Here is an 18,417-nt window from a genome sequence, read left to right on the forward strand (position 1 = left end):
TTCTCTGTTTGTGTGTAACAGAGGAGAGTTAGGTGCCAGGCTTAAAGACTGACCTAATAAAAATATGCGGGGAGAGAGACCAAGCTTGTATTTCATGTGTGCGTACGTGTGCCTGCTTGGTATTCATAGGGTGGCAGGCAAGCCCAGAGCAGGGGACTCAGCAGCATGAGGACAAGTGGTACAGAATTGAAAGAGTTCCAGCTAGGCCATACAATCTACACCTAGTAAGCTGACAAAAAAAGGATCTGGATACTAGTGGCTTTCATATGTTTGAGTAAACACTCACCAAGGTTGGAGCATAAACATGAGCACCCATGTGTAAAAAATCATCACACACGCACCCGCACACTAAAAGGCCTACGAGTTCTACGAAATACCCATCGAACCCACTAAAAAATGTTAAACTGTGGTACAAGTGCAAAAATGTGCTTAACTAAAGTCGAGTTGAAAAAAACGAACTCTGCTTCTTTTTTGCCCAGTCAGAGTATTATATGGAGTTGTTATTAAAGGAATTATTCTGACTGTGCGGTTTAATTCTGGGATGCTGTCCCAAGCCATTTGTGGTTGCGCTTTCATTTACTCTGTTAGCTGCAGACTACATGGTCTCCAATATACGTTGCCATACAACACATTGTACATACAAACTCACACAAACGCATACACAGAGGATTGCCCAAGGATGACATTTTTAGCCCAACCTAGCAACCTAGGTCTAACACATTCCTGCTTTTATTGATATAGAGCCTAACTGTGGGTGGGTTGAAGGGAAGTGATTATAGATTTTGGTAGATCCTAGAGTTGGATTATGAGAAGTAGACACCATTAGGGAAAATATGAACAAATATGCAGTAAAACAGTTACTCTTATTGATGCAAAGAGCAGCACCAATGTTCAGTGAGGCTTTCTCAGAATACAGCTGTGTTTAATTCATCTTAAAGTTTCTCCAGATTCAGCTGTGCTTCTGAGGCCATTTGTTGAGATCATTACAAAAATGATATGGCTCATTTGACCTACAGGGAAACCTTATATCTTCATGTGTGGTTATGATGGCCAGACTAGGATAACTCTTAACACATAAAAGCATGTTTTTTTTCTCACACATTCATTCAGTGACTCAGTTGCTTACTAAGCTCTTTATGGTATGTATATGAGAAAATAGCAACAGTGGTCCATATTAGAACAGTTTATATGCAGGTCTACCTTATCCGCTTGTTGGTTTTACCACACCTTCTCATTACGGTCTTACGGAGGAATGATAATAGCAGACTGGGCCTTTAGATAATGGAAACAAGGGCTCGTGGGTTGATTGGAAGCTTTCCATTTACCATCGCGGCACCTCAGTAGACTGCAGAAGTTTACATAGCAAGCACTTTTTCTTTTACACTTGGCAACAATAAAATTAAGGATTATCATTGGTTTGAAAATACAACCTCACTTTCAAAAGTTGGGATAGTAGGCAGAATATAAATAAAACTGAATTTATCGAGTTGCAAATGATTTGAAGCCTATATTTCATTGTAAATAGAACAAAGACTAAGAACTGAATGCTGCGACTGAGAAATTGGACTGTTTTTTAAATTAAAAAGTATGCTAATTACAAATTTGATAGCAACTAAAACACACATGGATCCATCCTACAACTACTTAGGTTAATTGTCAACAAGTAGTAACACAAATGATCAAACCAAAGAGGCTGAGTGTTTTAGAAGTAAAGATGAAGAGGGATTCACCCAGCTGTAAAAGGTTGTCTCATCAAATAGTTAAGCTATTTAAAAATAATCTTTATGTCTTTTTAGTTAGCTTTAAAAATGTTTTATATGATAGTTTTATTATAGTATTGTTAAAATAGAGAATCGAGATAAATCTTCAGGCAGTGCTGCATTAAAAATAGACAGTTCTGGGGTGGATGTGGCTTCACTGGTTTAGGAATACATGTGAAAAAGGTCAGTAAATTTATTGTGTTGCTGCATCCACAAATGCAATTTAAAACTATTATGCAAAGATAAAGTCAGATATAAAGAAGATCCACAAAATCCACCATCTTATCTGGGTTTGTGCTCATTTAATTTGGAGTTAGGCAAAGTGGAGAACTGTTGTTCTTAAAAGTTAAATGGAATATCTGGTCTAAAGACATTGTTCTGTATCAGTGTGTGGTTCAAAAGACAGCGTCTTAGGTACTTTATAGTGCACGTGGCATGGGTAACCCACACATCTGTGAAAGTTCCACTTGCTGAAAAAATGTAAACAGGTTTAGGAGCACCATGTGCTGTCGTTCAGATGTCTTACTTATTTTAGCAGGACAGTAGCAAACTACATTCTGCACATGTTGCAACAGCACATGGTTCTGTGACCAAGAGAGTACAAAGATCAAACCCTTTTTAACAGTAATACACGAAGGAACTGAAATCTTTAGTTCCCAAACAATTAGAAAGGTGATTAAAAAGGAGGTGATGCCAAAAAATATGTTTACTTTATATGTAAAATATGTACTTTCAGACCATTTTCATCATTTGTTTCAGATATGCTGATGAAAACAGTTCAGAAGGTCTTTTTTTTAATCATCTTATATGACACACATGCTCAGGCTTTTATATATACTTTCTGTATCTGATATTTCAGACTGTTAGCTTAATGTTTGCTGCCAAATAATGCAGATGGCAAATCTATATGCTTAAACCATCTTTCTAAATTGCGTGTGCCTTTGGCACGCCTCTAAACATCAGGCGGAGTGACTGACTTAGTCAGCAGTCCATTAGCTAATGATGGTTGATGCAGCCCATCTTATCCTCAGTCGCCCTCACACATTTCTGCCACTCTCAACTTCTCTCACTGTAATACTGTATGCTGATCATATGCAGCCACACCACAACAAATATACAAACAAACAAGAAATATAAAAACAAACAAATGAATAAATAAATGTTGTTATAACAGCCATAAATGTGATTGAGAGTGGAATGCCTTTGCCTCTGAACACAAAGCAGTTGCACTCAGTTTAATATCTTTCTCTAGTAATCTTTACTTTGGAGTGATGGATTGACAGAATCATATTGTTTCAGAAGGCACACCATCTTGGATCAATCTAGTGGAATCTAGTGTGTGGTTTTTCTTCAGAGCTCGTGGTCGGCTACTGGATGGATTGTTTGTACAGACAGAAAACAGGCAACAAAAAGAAACTTTATCAGTATAATAAATGAAAGAATGTTTCCAGCACTTTGGTATATTGATCATAGTCTGTAAGCTTCTCCAATCAAAGTCCAGATTTGTGTAATAAACTTCAATAGTGCCATCCAATGTAATAAAATCATGTTTGTTTATTTATTTATTTTTTTTGTCTATTACATAGTAAATCAGAATACCTCATCAAGTCATATTACCTCTCATATTGATCCAAAAAAAGTCGGATTCCTGATGAGACTTTTTGTTCTTTACAACACACAAATTCCTGATACCTTCTCGTGGCTTAAGCCAAAAGTTAGACGTCTCTCCTAATTAAATAAACATAAACACATTTTCTGACGCTGAATGCACAAAAATCACACTTCAGTGATTCTTATTTATAGTGCTTCCTGAATCCTGTATTTTGAACTAGCTACCATAATAATATCAGGCAGCAGCTGCTGCAATGTTAACACAAGTGCCTGCTGCATCTGTGTTATGATTTTCATGGTAAACGCTGGCCCATTAGAAGCCTTCATGAACACATGGGCTCCCAGTTTCTCTTTAGATGCTTATTTTCTCTCCCTGTGGCCGTATGTTCCACAATATATTGTAGAGACAGACAAGATGAACTCACTTGACTTTCCCAGTCTCTTTCTCTTGCTTTCTTTTCTTTTTCTCTATATATAACACTACTTGAATCCACTGAGACGTCTTGGCACATTCGGTATCTGTAATTCTCAGAAATGTATTTACAGTTTTGCATAAACGTTGTCAACAAACTCCACAGTAACACCCATATTCACAAGAAGAAAAAAAAACAAAAAACAAAAAAACAAGAGGCTCTCATTTTTAGATCATCTGCGAGTGATTTAATCAGGGTAAACAAGCCTCAGTGTGGAGAGAGGAACTCAGTGTGCTCCTTACAGACTGCAATCTGAAGGACTTTTTCCTGTGATATACGAGTGACTGCAACTCTCTTTAATTAGCACTGACAACGGAAAAAGGAGAGAGGGGAGGACAGCTCAACAGAGACTGAGAAAGAATAGACAAAATGATTTAGACAAAATGAATGGAGCCCCACAAAGACTGCAATGAAGAACTGTTAGAGAGGCAAAGGGCACACAGGGGGAGACGTGTAACAGTGTAAATTGTCTACACTCTTTTAGTCAGGGTTGTCGGAGATCTTCCTGTATGAGTGGGAGGATTGCTATAGAAAGAAAAGTAGGTTATTCAACATTTTGTTTTTAGCTACTACACATAATCATACTCACTTCAGTTAAATTCAGTTTTATTTGTATACTGAAAAAAAAACATCACAAACTGCTAAAGATGCCAGAAAAGTCAACCAAACAGAGCATTCACTATGAGCAGCACTTGGCAATGGTGGAAAAGAAGATCTCCTTTTAACAGGAAGAGACCGCTGACAAACCCAGACTCAGGGAGGTGTGGCTATCTGCGGCGAATGGTCGGTTAAAAAGTTAATGACGTGCCATATAAAGATGTGGGGATTGAAAAGAGGTGAGCGGAGGACAAATACTCAGTGCATCATGGGAAGTCCTCCAGCAGCCTACACCTATAGCGGCATAAAGCCAGTTACACACTGGAAACAATTTGCTGTGAGAGACCACAGAAAGATATGCGGGAGTGGAAAAAACTCTCTTTAACTTCAAGGTTAGAAACTGAAGGTACTGCCAATGAAAGTGCAGAACACCGTTTATTGATATATGACCAGGTAATAAATATATTATAAGGTCACAACAGTAACCAGAGCCTGGGATGTCTGCAAGCAAGCTTCAAATCACTTCCTGTGTATACGTGGCTTAATGTTTCATGGTCAGCTTTTACACAATGTTTTTACATAGAGGTGCTTTATTAAGCTCACACAATTAATATGGAAAAGAAAACCCACTAAAATTAAAACCAATTTAAAAATAAAAGAAATGGTGCTAATAAATAATATTTAAACTTAAATTCAGCTTAAATATGTTGTAAACAAACTATAAATGCTGCTTTCTGTTTATCATTCAAAACTTGGTAGCTTACCATCATAAGCAGATCTAATCACAATATTTAACCCTGACCAGCAAAGAGCTCATCTTGAGGTATGCAGATGTATATAATTTGTACATTCCAGTTTATGGAAACAACACATTATTTACAAAGCAATCTCCTTCATCCACAAAAGAAACCATAGATAATCATTGTGGATAATCAGCTTTTGACATACATGCCTTGACCCAGCTATGCTGCTGTTATTATTAACAACAACAAGAATAGAAAGCTTTTATTAACAAGGGGTCACAACAGGGGTAGGGGGTAGCTCCACACAACCCAAAAGGGAATTGTATCTCTTTCCTGGACTGAACCTGGGATCTTGTAATAATAATAATAACAATAATAATAATAATAATGCAATATTTATCAATCTGTATAGACTGTCTGATGCCACAGTAACACCTTATAGCCTAGATCTGTGTCAGTGTGTGGTTAACCATATAACACAGCCTGGCAGTGCTGCTGAGGGAAGAGAGAGGCTTTCTTATTCCCCTAACCCACCCACATGTTCCCAGAGGGGTCAGGGTTTGAACTGGCAAGTATCCAGTTGCAACCCTGCTTCATTAACCACGAGGCCTCTGCCACAGTACCGCTAGTCTGGCAAAATAAAGACAAAGTCCGTATTATACATACATGTTTATGTGTTATTTTTGGATAATGTTATATTGTTATTACAGACTTTCACACATTGTGCCCAGTGTTGTTCCTCACCAAGTCATTTCGGGGGAGAACAAAAGATACCTTAGAGTCTATGTATTTCTTCTGTTTTTACATTAACCCGTTTGTGCCCAGATTTTTTTCAGAGTTGTAAGGCATATCATTTTATCAGTTGAGTCCCTCTGAATCATGTTATGTATTTATTTTTTCCATTTTGTACTTTTTTTTGAAGAAAATAGCATTTTTATGACTGGCAACAATTGTTGCCAGTAGTCACACAGCTTGTCACTAGGTCAAATGTCACCTAATAATAATAATAGAGAAGTAATAATAATAATATAATAAGAACAAAATAATAATATAGTCATAATAAATAATAACAAAAAGGTGGAGCCTCAGGTTCCCCCTGTATAAAATTCAAAACATCAAACAATTTGAACTGATTTCTTTATTCTCAATTTTTTTATACTCAAAAACTCAACAAACATTTTTTTCTTAGAACCTCTAAAAACATATATACATATATAACATATTTCTTCCCATACATTCCATCATCTTTCATGCATGTTCTACTCAGTGTGGTACTTCTTGAAGCACTCCACATGTAGTGGCACATCACACTTTCCACACGCAAATGATGTGCGTCCGCCGCAGTTCTTGCATCGCTTGTACCTGCTACCAGTGTTGCAGGGCCAGTGGTTCAAATTATCAAACCTGGTGGCATCAGTTATCGCCACCGCCATTGAAGATCTTCTGCCCTGCCTACTTGGCTTTGTTCCATGGCGCAGGAGGAGGGTCTGGGCTACCAGCCTCTGGAAGGAGAGGAGATCCTTCTCCCCGCTTTTCCAGGACCTAAATGAATGACAAAACAAGCATGATAGATGCATGAATGTGCATCGTTTCATCCTTTCTACAACGTCATGCCCCATATGTAGAATGTTCTGTAAAAGCAATATCACACTTGAGTTTGTGATGTTGGTCTGGATATCATCACTGTTGCTCTTGTCGACCGAAGAGCACTAGCGATGACCTCGAGTCAAACATCACCAACTCGATTGTGATATCACTAAATAACATACAGCCTTGTGTACCTGTAATAGCACCAGCTGTTCACCATGGCACTGTTCAGGGCCCAGCTGAAGCATGGCCACCACCACTTCTTGGACCGGATGTTGACTCTGTAGCGGCTGACAAACTGGTCATGCAGGTCCACTCCTCCCATGTGTGTGTTGTAGTCCTGGATACACTTGGGCTGTCTGACCTTGTCCATAGTCCGCTTCTGTTTATTCCATCTCTTCGCCTCAGTTTCGGTGAGCTCCCTCTCCATGTTCGACACCACGGTGACCACGCTGTTGTCATTCCACCTTACAATCAGCTTCTCTGCCTCAACCAGATACTCAGCATCTCCTCTGGGTGTCTTCTTGAAGGTCTGGGGTGCTGTGAAGGGAACGTTATGGAGCTGAGTTTGTCGCATCGTGCCACAGCTGCCATAGCCTCTCAGGGTCATCTCATCCACCAGGGACAGGGTTGTGAAGAGGTTGTCGTGGTAAAACTTGACTCCAGGTGGCACTTCAGCTTTCTCTGCCAGGCCAAGAACCACACTTGGACCCTGACCAAGTCCAGTTTCCACCAGATGTGTGTGGCTTCCTACATATGGCTCCATCTGATGGACAAACCCGGAGGAGGATGCTAAGCTCCATATTTTATACCCAAAACGAATAGGCTTCCCTCTAATAAACTGTTTGCACCCATGCCTTCCAAAATACTCAATCATCATCTCATCTACTGCCACATGTTCTGCTATCGGGATTGCGTTGTTGATGTCATTTAGATGCTTAAAAAGGGGACGCACCTTGAAGAACGGGTCAGCTGTGATCTTCATGTTGTCTACTAAATGAACAGAAGACATAATTTCATCAAACCTGTTCCTCCGCATGGCATCTTTTACAGCATTGTTGCTGACATCACAATCGTCTGACCAGAGAAGACGCCGCCTTGGGACTGTGTTGTATCCACTGATCAACAGAATACCGTAGAATGTAAGAAGTTCATCCTCAGTCAGGTTGAGCGTTTTCCCTTTTTGTTCAGCGTAGAGATTGGACATTTCCAGTGTGACATCTCTGAGGGACTTGGGATAAAATGTGAGGAAGATATCCACTGGATCATCTGATGTGAAGCCAGGATCATGTTCTTTGGGGACATAGCGAGGGATCTGATATTTTTTGTTGGCTTGTGCTGGTGCTTTGGCCGCAATTTTGATTTTTTTGAATTTCCTGTCTTGGTTCTTAGTTTTGTGGAGCATGGGCCCAACAATCTGACTGGTCACATTTTCATTTGTGCCACTGACCTTTCTAGTCTCTGTCTGACTCACTGAGGATGAGCACCCAGGATCATCATCGGGGGGATTTGGCAGCTGCATGTCCGAATTAGGTAGAAAGCCTTCACCTTTGAGTATTCTTGATGGGAGGCGGTTATGGTCACCAGTGGCCTCATCATCAGATTGGTCACTGTCACAGTCTGTGTCATGTGCGTGCATTTCTGACTCAGGCACAACTGTGATGTCCGCCACAGTTTCAGAGTCCTGCAGCATGGCCAGGATCTCTGCTACGGTGTACCTAAGGAAAGGACAACATACATGTTAGCTAGCAAGCGAATTTTAGCTAGCAAGAAAATGATGTATGGTAATGTATAAAAATCCTATACACAGAGGCCTTGAATACCTGTGAATTTATTTAGCTAGGAATTATTCTAAAAGGACTAAAATGAGCCATTGTACATCATTCTACAATTTTAAATAAGTAAATTAGGAGCAATCCTGCAGACAGTGTTTTCCTTTAGTTAGCGACATGCTATGTGCCCACTGGCAACTTTTGTTGCCACTCACAGAAATAAGCCCATGAACAAAAAAATATTTATCCTAGGTACAATTTTTTTGGGGAGGGTTACTCTAGAGACTTGAATGATTAAATAATTATAAATATGTTTGGGGGGAAAGTCATAAGAAATTTATGAAAATTACCTCTTTCCAGGATGATTTGCATCCGCCATGTCTTCAGCCAGAAAGAGCGGGAAGCAGATGATGTCATGCGATAGGAAGCACTTGGAAACGATTTTTTAAAAATCAAAACCTTTGTCTAAGTTGTCTACTAGCATATAAGTGGAAAAAGTTGCATTAGTACCTTTGAGATTTTTTATTGTGAGTCGAAAATGACAGTGATAAACTTTGGCAACAATTGTTGCCAGTGGGGCAAAAAGGGTTAACGTTTAATCAGCAAAAAAAGAAATGTAAACACTTGTGCGCACATAATGAGCCTTCCTTTTCTGTTTTCATGTGTGTAGCAATTAGCGGTGCAGTTTTTTTTTTCTTCTACATAGTTACCATGCTGCTCAACGGCACAAATTCTTTGCGGTCTCTTTGGGGAAAACATAATAAATATAATATACAGCCATGTTACCAATATTTTAACCAGTGGCTGGTTGCTTTCCCACTGTTATGATAGGACTGTACTACTGTGAGTATTTTCTTTTTTGTTTTCCTTTAGTCTGAAACCACAGTGAATCAAGTCAATTAATTTAACAACTTCTTTACTTTTGATCTTGCAAGTGCTTTTTCCAGCCTGGTAGCTTGTTACATAATGCTCATTGAAACATTCATATGAAATTAAATTAAATTCTTGTTCCAAAGGCAATGTCTCTTCTCCTACTACACGTTGGTGTGCCATTTCTAAACTTCAATGAAAGGATTGGATGATGGTTTGATCCTATGAGCAGTTTTTAATGATATCACCAAAAACGAAAGAAATTTGAAGTTTAAGTTCCTTGCTATAATCACTGAAGTGGAAGTTTCCTTATTTGTTTTCATATATATTCTGTTACAATGTTGGATAAACACGTCAAAGGTAGCTAATATTTCAGTATTGAAAACTTCTATACCTCAAAAAGTCAGGCTTCAGGCTGCACTAAATGCTTAGGATCAGGCAGTTCATTACTTTTATATAAGTATTATAAAACAGAGGGAATATTCTTGATCTCACACAGGATGCTTTGATTACGAATACAAACTTCCAAATTCCCAATCAAAAGACAGGCACTCACAAGAAATTTGGCTTTCAGGGAGAATTGCTGAAATAGCTTAGTTTCGGATAGTTGATGAACAAAAGGCTGCACTAAGGCCCAGTGTAAGATAAACAAGGATTAATCAGAACTGTGATGTCAAAGTATTCCAGTAGAGGCCAAGAGTGTGCATAATGGAGATTAGTGTACATGATAGTTTATAATTCTGTCAGATGGTTCAAAAGTGGACATTGTTTGATCTTAGGTCAGGAACTGATGATATAATCCAATCTTGGCTCCTTTTTTAAAATTTCTTTATTTTTATTTTTTTCAATTCTCTCATCTACCATCAGAGCCATGAAAAGGAAATATTTTATATGAAGTTCTGAGCTCACCTAGAAAGGGCATTTAACTGACGATGACTTTGGCGCCACTTACAAATATGGTATGATTCCTAGAGAAACAGTTGGTAGCATTAGGCAATGACATGTGATTGTTTATATGCACATTTAGCACATACCCCATCGGAAGAAGAGGGTCTTCACTGAACAGACAAGCTAATGCTCATCTCACAATGTGTTGTGCTTGGGGTCAGGGGGGCTGAGAAAGTTCTCCAGGCTTTACTGGATAATCCCTTGATAAATAAACTGGGAGGAAAGACCACCACTGCTATCTGTAAGCTAATACTCCCCTAGAGAAGTGATGGCAATGGGCTTGGCTAGCTTGGAAGCGATTATCTTGCTGTTCTCTGTTTTTCACTCTCTTACTTTAGGAAGATATTTAAGTAATGCACAGTTCTTCATAAAGTTGGAACAACATAGAAAACATGAAAATAGATCATATCTTAGACCTTTGTGAGATTTTAAAAAAAATAAAATAAATTTATCCACTTTGGAAAGGGGTTATGTGCAACTGTGTTGATATGCAAAACTGTAAATCCACACCTGTAAAACATACTGTACACATGCAGTGTAGTTGTAAAAACACTAATCCACCCTCCCTGCAGCAGTAGAAATCAAATTTCACTGGGTAGCTCAAATGCACATAGAATACATGCCTTGTATTTCCCTAAAGTCTTCCACGTGGAGAAGATCCATCCCATCAATCTGCCCCCTCCATCAGTCTCTGTCCTCAGGCAATCATATAAGGAATGCTCTGTAAAATAGCTGAAATTGTGAAGGTATAACAAGGGCAAGCAGGTGGTCACACACACATACACACTCAAAACCAAAAACTCACGCTGGGCCCAAATGGGATTTCCATTCTCACGCCATCATCAGGTCATGAGATAATTGATTTATGGCCGTGTTTTAGCTCATGTCATTATTCAGCCTGTCATCTGATTGGCTTTCAGGATTATGTGGTTATCGGAGCCAATCTATAAGAGCATGTCTGTATTTCTCAAGAGTATCCTTAAGAGGATCCTGTTTATTTTTCCTGACAGTCACTTTGTGTTCAGTTTACACTGTATGTTTAGTTAGGCATAAAAATGATTTGTGTTAGTGTTATTGTTTTGAAATGTAGGTCTTTCTTTTGGACCTCTTCAAAAAGTATAACATTTGAACCTCTTCTCTGTGGTTTGGTAATGCAAAAAAATGGGGTAATGCAAACAAAACTGAGAGTGACCCCCTCTTGATGTTCATATTTTACTCAGATGTTTACATTTTTGTCTGAAAGAATAGCGCAATGTTGAGAAACGCAGATGAGAAATGGCACTTTGAAAAGTTCACAATGACAGGATTACACCCTATCTTAATTTCTCACCACTGCAGAGTTGTGATAACCTGTAGCACTGCCCTCATTTGTCACACACTGAACTTTATTTAGCACATTTGGTCTCATGCGATTAAAGAAAAAAACTTTTGAGAGAGTTTCCTAATAGAAGTATTAATAAAAAAATGTCCTGTTAATAAGTTTCAGCTCATTATATATATATATATATATATATATATATATATATATATATATATATATATATATATATATATATATATATATATATATATATATATATGCAGTGTATTTTCTGAGGTCCTGAGCAGTCAGAAAGGCCCCTTTTGTCTCTTTTTTATCACTCACTTTGTGCTTATTATTTCTGTTATGGCGACTCCTTCATGGTATGTAGTGGTTTTTTCCCCTGTGTTATTATTATTTTTACCCAGAATAGTTTTCTTCCTAGCCAGTCATAACAAGGTTACATTAACCTAACAAAAAATTCAAATAATAAAAATGAGCATTAAACATCCAACTAATGCATCATAACTACATTATTTTCTTAAGCAAAACCTGTAACTTTTTTACAGACTATTCTGCTCCACCATTTGCTTACATGGCTGTTGCAAAGGCTTGCCAGCTTCCCCAGTTTCGCACACAGACACACACACACTTCCATATGCACAGTGCAGTAGACCTCCCAAACTCTACAGTCTGGACATGATGTCATAAGATTTTATGTTGTAATGAATCTCTGGAATTGGATTTATAGATTATTATTCCTTTATTCATTTCTGTATTTATTTTGCTAAATGAGAAAGAGGCACATTGTTTAATTCAGCAGGAGCTGTTGCATTGGCCAAGTAACTGTCGTGACATTTATAACAGTAGTAATTCCTAGAATTAACTGTGTTTTTGGTCAGAGCAATCAAATAATCTCATTTGTCAGGCTTTATTTTGAAATGTTCAAATCTGTGTTCTAATACATTTCTAAACACACTGTGAGCGTGTGCACACGAGATGAACAATGACTGTCCACAGAAGCATTGCTGCGCATGCAAACAGCATTTAGCTCAGAGTGCTGACAGGCTACATGGTCAAAACAGTTGCTATGGTCTATCTTTTCTCACCGCCGCAATGTAGTGCATGTGTGTGTCGTGTTTGCATGCATATGTGCGGCCATTCTCTTGTGTGGTTGAGGCCGTCCACATGTGAGCGTGTTTTATGGGTCCAAAGGGAGTTAAGGTTAATGCAGTAAAACCACCTTCCGCGTGCCCAGCGTATGCCTTAAAAGAGGATTTGACACGAGAATGCAGTAAAGAAATAAACTATGGATAAAGTAGAAGGTTTTTAGTGAAAAAGAAAAAAAAAATCAGATACTTATTGGGATGTCATTGTTGAGTCCTCTGCTACTGATGGGCCTATTGCATGGTTGGTATGTGAAAGCTTTCATTTAAACAGCACATGAGCTGACACATCTGCCTCACTGTGGAGGGAAAAGAATATTTTTAGTGCAACTGCGAGACACATTTTGTTACTGTTAACATATTTCAGCTGCTTCAAAACTAATCCAAACTCTTCCCAGCATGTGGACACACCCCTTCAAGCAAAAATTTAAACACACATGTCGCCAGGATGGATTTGCTTCTCTAAGATTCTAAAGTCTAAATCTTCTTTACTGTAAATTCAAATTACCTTGTTTACCAAGAATGAGGTGGTCACTGACTCTCTTCCGCTGTTTCTTACTGTAAGGCTAAATATTACGTAGTCCTTTTTGGATGTCCTTACACGGTAGAGTGACTCATCTTTCTAGTCAAAGCAATATACGCACTGATCACTGTAAGGAATTGTTTAGTTCAGCTTGCACCAACCATTACAGTCGGTCTCTCTGGCTAATTGAGGCTCACTTAATAACGCTGCCTAGAGGCTTTTAAGCCAATGAGATGTCATTGATTTTATCTATCGTTTTTGCGGCACACGCCCCTTTATTCATGACCCTGCTGTCTCCTCCTCTCTGCCGCTGGCTTTAATAGCCCGCTGGGAATACTTGCCAATGTTTCCAAGTCTGCACACATGCATTCACCTCCATGAAGTAGTGGAATAGTCGGCATTTACTGTCAGACCTCCTGGCAGTAACTCACTCATCAAACTGTTTCTTTCATCGCATCCCTCACTTCATGGTAAATGGTAAATGGCCTGTATTTATATAGCGCTTTACTAGTCCCTAAGGACCCCAAAGCGCTTTACATATCCAGTCACCCACCCATTCACACACACATTCACACACTGGTGATGGCAAGCTACATTGTAGCCACAGCCACCCTGGGGCGCACTGACAGAGGCGAGGCTGCCGGACACTGGCGCCACCGGGCCCTCTGACCACCACCAGTAGGCAACGGGTGAAGTGTCTTGCCCAAGGACACAACGACCGAGACTGTCCAAGCCGGGGCTCGAACCGGCAACCTTCCGATTACAAGGCGAACTCCCAACTCTTAAGCCACGATCATGGCCACTCCTTTCCCATGCTCTCCATTACTCTGAACTTGGCTGTTCCATAGTTCTTTTCACCTTTCTTCCCTCTGTTATCATTCACTTTAATATAGCTGTCCTTCATTTAAAGCGGTGATTGTATGAGTGCGATGAAAGGTATTACCTTAATTGCAAGTAAGTTCTCAGAGTTGTATAGGTGTCAGTGGGTGGTTTCGAAGCCTCACTGCTGTTCCTCCCATAGTTTTATAAGATTTCTTTCTTAACAGGTGTTTGTTATCTGTCCTCCCCACAGGTGGACAAGGTGTGTGACCTGTCTACAGGGGAAGCCACACACATGCATCCTACTAGACCTGAGGTCAAAGCCTCGACACTGACCTTATCTTCTCCTTTTCCATCTTCCCCTTCCTCCCATCCTTCATTAGAGGAGTTGCAGGGGCAGTTAGGTCACTTAAAAAGGTAAGGCAAAGCTACAAACATTCAATCCTTTAGTTAGATTCCAAACTTTACTACTGGCTCTTCATTTTTTACAGTCAATGTTTTTTCTTGTTACTTAGCTACACTACTAGATGGAATGTAAACTCCACTTAAATAAAAATTGACTAGGCCTATATGACACGACCTAAGGGGTTGGCCAGTGTCTATTCACAGCTGTCACTTTTTGCTTTCTTCAAATGGCTAGTTGGATACAATTCACAACCACACACTGTAAATGTAGTGCCTGGTCCAGCTTTTTTGAAAGGGGTTTGCACAGTCCATGCCCTCCACCTGGCCCAGTCTGAGGCAACCATCCTGTGCCCACAGCAGCTGGTAGTGAGGTGAAGTGTGGGTAAGATTAATGTTGACGGACCAACAATTTCCTGTTTACCCAGACAGCCATACCACCAACTCTGCACACTAGCCGGCCTCGATTACATAGCAGCACTCACAAAAACACACACACAGACACCCTCTTGCAGTGTTGTCTACCATGAATCACTGCAGTGATGCCAGCCTAGCTGACAGGTCTGGCCTGGCACTAGCACCACCATTCATGGCAACACAATCCAGCTCACTGCTTGCTGCCAACACTGACCAGCGCACATGTGAGTGCTGACCACATCAGAGGCACGGCAGCACCAAGCGCAGTAAAGGGAGACTCGTGTACAGCTGAAAAATATGAAACATGATAGAGTAAAACAACATTTATATTTATTATATATTTAAATCTTTGCACATGTGCATATGTTTGCATGCATTTGTTTACTGACTTGACAAATTCATTCCATTTACTGTCTCAATTTTGATGTGGTGTGGGGAAAAATAGGTTTCGATTTATATGTGGTATACTCAGTGTCTGCATGTGCATGATTGATCACTCTCTTCCAGGGTCAAATGACTGTCTTTTCTCCCTCTTCCCCGTGTTTCCTGTCATGTCACCCTTTTTTTCCCTTTTTTTCTTTCCCTCAATCCCCATTTCACCTCCCTGCATCCTCCTTGCTTGCAACAATCTCACCGGGACTCCAACTCCCATCATTCCCAGTTCATTCCCTCCGAAACATTTCAAGAAAAATAAACAAAATCTGGAAATCCTCTCTAGGTAAGCATGAACCCAAGAGACACACTTTTTTCTTTTAGAAATGGAAGGTGGTACAGTATTGTGCTAGTATAGATTGTTCAGATACTGCTAACAGGTGATTAACTTTGTGTTTTGGGAGATGGGTGCATATTGCATGTCTTACAAACAGCGGTTTTATCAATGGACTCAACACATTACCCTATATGACCCCATGTGTTTTTAAGCCTCTTTCTCACGGGTGGCGGCAATGTGTGTCCGATCAAAATATCATGCCATTGTTTTGTTCATGATGACAGTGTCTATATTGATAGCATCTGTTAGCATTTCTGGGAAGCTAAGAAATTACCACACAGCATCATTGAGAAAAATGTGCTGATGCAGTGAAGTGGTCACATTCAAAGCCATTCATTTCCTGCCACCATCAGTATCATCACATGGGTGCAGGTCATGCTTTCATGCTTGTTATTAGCAGTGTTGGGAAGGTTACTTTTAAAATGTATTCCACTACAGATTACAGAATACATGACCCAAAATGTATTTTGTAACATATTCCGTTACGTTACTCAATGAGAGTAACGTATTCTGAATACTTTGGATTACTTAATATATTATCATGCTTTTTTACAACTACATGAATGTACTATTGCTGTGTGATTTATTACTATTACTGAAGGTTACTCGCCATAATACCAACTAGATTTTTAAATCTTAATATAAAATGAGTAACAGTAGGTGGACATTAGGTAAGGCTGCACTTTTTGCAGTCATCTCGTATAGAAAAGTATTCGGCGCGTATATAAAACAGGTCCACGGCTCCGAACCGTAGTAAAGTGACCTCTGGCTAATGCGTCGGTTCTGTGTCGGGCTCGTAGCCGAAAACTAGCTTTACTTTGTTGTCTGGGTCAAGTTTGCTAGTGAGAGACAGAGAGAGGCGTTGAAAGGCTGCTCCAGCGAAACTTATTGTTTCGGGGGAAAACACGAACACAGCGTACAGTCGAGTCTTAATAGGTTACTTAAAACTGGGCTCGTCAGGCACTCTTCTTGGCTGCAGTGGTTATTATTATATTTACATGCTTCCAGCTCCCGTTTCTGCTCGTTGACAGCTCGTACTTTTCCACTTTTTCTCCCTCCCTCGCGCTCACAGACACATAACGGTTATGGCAGTCCATTCTCCCTACAGCACGGACTACACTGCCCATGAGGCTACATTCTTTAGGGCTATGCCTGTAACACTCTGCCTATAGCCTTCATATTAAATAATTTTTAAAAATATTTCTTTACGTCATTATGAGAGGCGAGATTGAGACACAGGCATTTGAGCCTCTTAATGCGTGTTTTGTTTGGGTTTCCACCGGCGTGGAATTACCAAAAATAGAGATGGCATAGCCTAACATATGAAACAGGAGAAGACCGCCGTGTAATCCCTTTATTTCAGCAAAGTAACTGTATTCTGAATGCCACCTTTTTAAACGGTAACTGTAACGGAATACAGTTACTCATATTTTGTATTTTAAGTACGTAACGGCGGTACATGTGTTCCGTTACTACCCAACACTGGTTATTAGTGTCATTGTACGGAAACACAGTGCCTCACCACCAGCTGCCCCAAAAATGTGACCACTAATGGTACAATTGCACGGTGCAATTCTCAATTTTAAACTTTCAATTTTAAGTGTACTGATTGTGAAGAGGAAGATATACGTCTGTATAAAAATTATACTTGTGGTTTTTTCCCCAGGTATTTTTTGAATACCCTAGATCGCTATAAGTCCTTCTTTGGCATGTTACCAGAGCTTCTATGCGAAGTGGCGAATGATGAGTCCACTTGCTGGAGCAGAGATGGAGTGGTGAAAAGGTAAGAGAAATGTGTTGCGTTAGAGATAAGAGCTTTCTTTTTTGCAAAACGACATTGCAGTATTGCATGGATGCAGGCTTGTTGGTGTTATTTCAAACAGAGATGTAATACCTTGCCTGAGATTTGACAGAAAGTGACCTCTGTGTTTAAGTTTGTGCGCTTGTGTGGAATAATGTTATGAGTCAGCGTGGCTGGCTCTCGCTAATCACTGTGGAAATAAGTAAGTCATTAAATCAGTCTCTGCACTGAATAAATGCAGGCAGCACAAATGGTTGGAAGGCGCTCCTTTCCTTTGTGCTGGAGTCATTTTATGAGTTGTTAACTATGCCTTTTTCTCTTTCCAATAGTTTAGGAGATATTTATTTTTTGCTGATTTATAGGTGTGGCCCTAAAACCCTTTTCCTGTTCATGGTTAAGTACTGTGTGTGGTTATGCATTACTCCATCAGCATAAGAAGAACAGACAAATGATACAGATAACTGAGCCAATGCGAGTCTGTAAATGATTCCCCCTGCTGGATCTGATTCTTAAAAGCTGTGAAAGCTTGGTCCACAATTATGACAAGATTATGTGCTGCTTCTACTGTGGTGGCCTTAAACTGGCCCCCCTTGGCATTTCAACTTAGTGCTCTGTTATGGGAGTATTAGCTTTGACAGTGAAAAACAGAGGACCAAATGATGGCTTCCCCCATGAGTGCTTATCAGATCTTTTGGCCCAGATTGAGGTATGCATTATTTTCTAGTACATGGAACATGGACACGAGTACATGGAATAACATCTTGTGCAGGAATAGATGACTCACATTCTAAGAAGAACCTTTTTATTATCCTCGTTGGATAGCAGTATTTTGATAAAACTCTTCATTGAAGTTAGCTGT

The 18,417-nt window shown here is 39.6% G+C and overlaps 2 protein-coding genes across 2 annotated transcripts in view; one reads left to right on the plus strand and one right to left on the minus strand.

Moving 5' to 3' along the window:
• The window catches only part of gpc5c (glypican 5c), a 111,889-nt gene that overhangs the window by 26,968 nt on the left and 66,504 nt on the right, over positions 1-18,417 (plus strand). Inside the window, exons 4-6 of the mRNA XM_085378200.1 lie at positions 14,423-14,586; positions 15,650-15,706; positions 17,424-17,540. Coding sequence (XP_085234326.1) covers positions 14,423-14,586; positions 15,650-15,706; positions 17,424-17,540 — 338 coding nt within the window. The remainder of the gene's footprint in view (positions 1-14,422; positions 14,587-15,649; positions 15,707-17,423; positions 17,541-18,417) is intronic.
• Positions 7,564-8,509, minus strand: LOC146613488 (uncharacterized; the record flags this gene model as incomplete). Its single annotated transcript, XM_085377556.1, has 2 exons — positions 7,564-7,568; positions 7,621-8,509. Coding segments are annotated over 2 exons (894 nt in total), but the record flags the coding sequence as incomplete, so codon positions are not given.

The sequence above is a fragment of the Diplotaxodon limnothrissa genome, linkage group LG18, assembly GCF_057381915.1.
Source record: "Diplotaxodon limnothrissa isolate DT_005_m linkage group LG18, D_limnothrissa_male_GT1.1, whole genome shotgun sequence".
Lineage (NCBI taxonomy): Eukaryota > Metazoa > Chordata > Actinopteri > Cichliformes > Cichlidae > Diplotaxodon > Diplotaxodon limnothrissa.